The 4046-nt window shown below is 63.8% G+C and overlaps 1 protein-coding gene across 2 annotated transcripts in view; it reads right to left on the reverse strand.

Moving 5' to 3' along the window:
- Window positions 1-4046, reverse strand: part of MMP25 (matrix metallopeptidase 25) — a 19755-nt gene that overhangs the window by 12745 nt on the left and 2964 nt on the right. Inside the window, exons 1-3 of one of the 2 annotated variants that reach the window (XM_032791576.2) lie at window positions 1710-1795; window positions 1162-1297; window positions 744-1039 (exon numbers count right to left, since the gene is read on the reverse strand). In XM_032791576.2, coding sequence (XP_032647467.2) covers window positions 744-1039; window positions 1162-1297; window positions 1710-1752 — 475 coding nt within the window. In that variant the 5' untranslated portion in view covers window positions 1753-1795. Of the gene's footprint in view, window positions 1-743; window positions 1040-1161; window positions 1298-1709; window positions 1796-4046 lie in introns of those variants that run through there. The other variant, XM_032791554.2, reaches the window with a different exon arrangement.

A 4046-nucleotide genomic window follows, 5' to 3' on the forward strand; every position in this document is an offset into this window, starting at 1 on the left:
TGCCCCCTGCTGCTACCTGCCCCACGGCGCCCCCTGCTGCCTCCCATGGTGCTACACGCCCCACAGCTGCTCCTGCTGCCACCACTCCCTCCCCACCACTACCGCCCCACAGCACCCCCTGCTGCCCCCCACTCTCTCCGCACTGCTACCCGCCCCACAGCACCCCCTGCTGCCCCCCTGCTGCTACCTGCCCCACAGCACCCCCTGCTGCCCCCATTCCCTCCGCACCGCTACCTGCCCCACAGCACCCCCTGCTGCCCCATGCTGCTACCTGCCCCACAGCTCCTCCTGCTGCCCCCCAAGTTACTACCTGCCCCACAGCACCCTCTGCTGCCCCTGTGCGGCTACCTGCCCCACAGCTCCTCCTGCTGCCCCCAAGTTACTAGCTGCCCCACAGCACCCCCTGCTGCCCCCATGCTGCTACCTGCCCCACAGTGCCCCCTGCTGCCCCCATGCTGCTACCTGCCCCACAGCTCCTCCTGCTGCCCCCATGCTTCCCCCCAACATCACAGGTGGCACTGTGGGGTGGGTAGTGGGGTGGGCAGCATTGGGGAGAAGCTACCCACCCCACAGTGCCCCCTGCTTCTCCCCAGTGCCCCCCACACCACTAGCCACTCCAGAGCACCCCTTGCTGCCCCCTACTGCCCTCCAGGCTGCTCCCCACCCGACAGACCCACCTGCTGCCCCCCAGGCCACTGCCTGCCCCACGGCACCCCCGCCAATCCCCCCCTTCACACACTGACCTTGCTGCTTGGCCTGTGGGTCGTAGATCCAGGTCTCCTCGTCGTCGAAGTGGGTGTCTCCGGAGATGGGGTGCTCCCCGGGGAAGAAGGCGTGGGCCAGGGTGCTGCCCGGCCCGTCGAAGGGGTACCCGTCCTCGTGGAAGGAGCGGCTGAAATCCACCAGGATGTCGGCGTCGGGGCCGGGCGCCTCGCGGAAGGTCAGGGCCGAGGCGTTGGCCCAGGCCTGCAGGGCGTAGAAAAGCAGGGTGCGGACGTGGTCCCGGGGCAGGCCGGACGCCTGGGAGTAGGAGCGGACCCTGCCGGGAAAGGAGGGAATGAGAAACTGGGGGAGAAGACAAGAGGCAAACAAGGGAGCGAAGGAGAAAACGGGACCGGAGAGAAGAAAACCGAGAAAAGAACCCAGGCGTCCGGCGCTCACCTCCAGGTCAGCTCCTTGACGGGCCAGACGCTGCCGCTGTGGGCGTAACGCTTCCGCCGGCGCATCAGCTCCGAGGTGCCAATGATGTCGGGGAGGGAGCAGCGTGGCTGGTCCATCATCGCCAGGGTCCTGTCATCTGCAGAGAGAGCGGGGATAGAACCCAGGCATCTGGGCTCCCAGCCCCCCCTGCTCTAACCACTAGCTCCCACTCCCCTCCCAGAGCTGCGGATAGAACCCAGGAGTCCTGGCTCCCAGCCCCCCTACTCTAACCCACCAGCCCCCACTCCTCTCCCAGAGCTGGGGAGAGAACCCAGGCATTCGGGTTCCCAGCCCCCTGCTCTAACCACTAGATACCACTCCCCTCCCAGAGCTGGGATAGAACCCAGGAGTCCTGGCCCCCAGCCCCCGCTCTAACCACTAGATCCCACTCCCCTCCCAGAGCTGGGATAGAACCCAGGAGTCCTGGCCCCCAGCCCCCTGCTCTAACCATTAGACACCACTCCCCTCCTTGACCCAGAAAGAGAACCCAAGTGTCCCTCCACACCTACCCAGAATCCCCGTCTCCTGCAGTCCCGCAAATTTCTGCATCATTCTGACGGCGTCGTGCAGCCCTTCCGCAGTCTGGAGTCGGGCCTGCATGTGAAACTCAACAGGTGGGCTCCAGACAACGAACATTCACACATTGTGTCTACACGACGGTGTTATGGGGACGTCTGGAAAGAATCACGCCCCTACTTTTTTAACGGCGCTCACCCAAATGCTCGAGTACAGATCAAAACACAACCCCATCGGCAGTAACTCCTCAGAATGCTTTGCACATATTATCCTGCAAAAGTCATACACCTCTATGCCAAGACACCACTTACCTAACTAGATCTACTGGATCCCTATCACGCAGACAATACCTACATTGGCAGTCCACGTAGCTAACGCATGCTAGCCTAAAGTCAGTGCCCCGCGCAATGGGTCAACTCGTAGAGTAAACCTTGCCTGGCTCCAAATAACGGCGATGCACCCTGTGTAAGGCTACCGGAAAAACAGCCCCCAGCGTTCATAAGAAAGCGCCCCCATACTGTCTCAGGGGCTGACGTTTGATCCAGGGTGACCAGCCAAGCAGCGAGACAGCCACCTCTTGCCAGCACAGTATACTCAGCTACCCATGACGCGGCCCTCTTTGCCTAGTACCTTGCTCTGAGCCACGGCGCTCGCAACCTGCTGCCCTCCCACTGCGTGCACACACGCCACACAGCTGCTCCTGCTAGCCACAATAGCTATCTTTCCTTCCCCCTCCTCCCACCACTCTATTAACTACAACTAACGATGCACCACCACCACCCCTATGAGCCCCCGACACTCGCTCCGAACTGCTACCGCAGCCCCCACAGCACCGCTGCTGCCCCATGCTGCACTGCCCACACAGAGCCCCCTGCGCCGCGCCCGCTGCTGCTCACCATGCCCACAGCGCCCCTGCCGCTAACCCACACAGCAACCTCTCCATGCAGCTGTCTAACCGGATGCACTACCCCCAAAGTTACTCTCGTCAACACCGTCAGATACACACAACCCTGCCCACAGCACCCCCTGTGCCCATGCTGCTACCCTGCCCCACAGCTCCTCCTGCGCCAGCCCCAAGTTATCCTCCTGCCCACAGCACCCTCTGCTGCCCCTGTGCGGCTACCTGCCCACAGCACCTCTGCTGCCCCCCAAGTTACTAGCTGCCCCACAGCACCCCCTGCTGCCCCCATGCTGCTACCTGCCCACAGTGCCCGCTGCCTGGCCCCATGGCTGCTACCATGCCCACAGCTCCTCACCTGCTGCCCCATGCTTCCCCCCAACAATCACAGTGGCACTGTGGGGTGGGTAGTGGGGTGGGCCAAGCATTTGGGGAGAAGCTACCCCACGCCCACAGTGGCCCCCGTGCTCTCCCAGTGCCCCCGCACACCACTACCCTCAGAGCACCCTTGCTGCCCTACTGCCTCCAGAGCGGCTCACACACCCGACAGACCACCTGCTGCCCCGCAGGCCCCCACTGCCTGCCCCACCACCCCGCCAATCCCCCTCACACACTGACCTTGCTGCTTGGCCTGTGGGTCGTAGATCTCAGGCTTTCTGCTCGTCGTCGAGAGTGGGCTGTCTCCGAGACTCTGGGGCGTGCTCCTCCGGGGAAGAAGTGCGTCGGGCCAGGCGTGCTCGCCCGCCGTCCGCAAGGGGGTACCCGTCCTCCCGTGAAGGAGCGGCTAAAATCACCAGGATGTCGGCCGATCCGGGGCCGGCGCCTCCCCGCGGAGGCTTCAGGGCCGAGGCGTTGGCCCAGGCCTGGCAGGGCGAGAGAAAGCCAGCGGTGCGGTACGTGGTCCGGGGCAGGCCGGACGCCTGGGAGTTAAGGAGCGGACCCTGCCCGGGAAAGGAGGTCGAATGAGAAACTGGGGAGAAGACATAGAGCAAACGAACGGGAACGCGAAGGAGAAAAACGGGACCGGAGAGAAGAAACCGAGAAAAAGACCCAGGCGTCCGGCGCTCACCTCCAGTCAGTCCTTGACGGGCCAACGCTGCTGCTGTGGCGTAACGCCTTCCGCCGCGCCCCAGCCACTCAGTCCCGAGTGCCCACGATGTCGGGAGGAAGCGTGCGCTTGGTCACATATCGCAGGGTCTGTCATTCTGCAGAGAGAGCGGGGATACGAACGCCAGGCATCTGGCTCCCACGCCACCCCTGTCTCTAAACCACTAGCTCCCACCTCGCCCTCCCAGAGCCTGCCGATAGATACCCAGGAGTCTGGGCTCTCCAGCCCCCCTGCCTCTACCACCAGCCCCACGCACCTCTCCCAAGAGCTGGGGAGAGAATCCCAGGCATCGGGTTCCCAAGCCCATGCTCTAACCACTAGATA

This window comes from Chelonoidis abingdonii, chromosome 4 (assembly GCF_003597395.2).
Source record: "Chelonoidis abingdonii isolate Lonesome George chromosome 4, CheloAbing_2.0, whole genome shotgun sequence".
NCBI classification, from domain to species: Eukaryota; Metazoa; Chordata; order Testudines; family Testudinidae; genus Chelonoidis; species Chelonoidis abingdonii.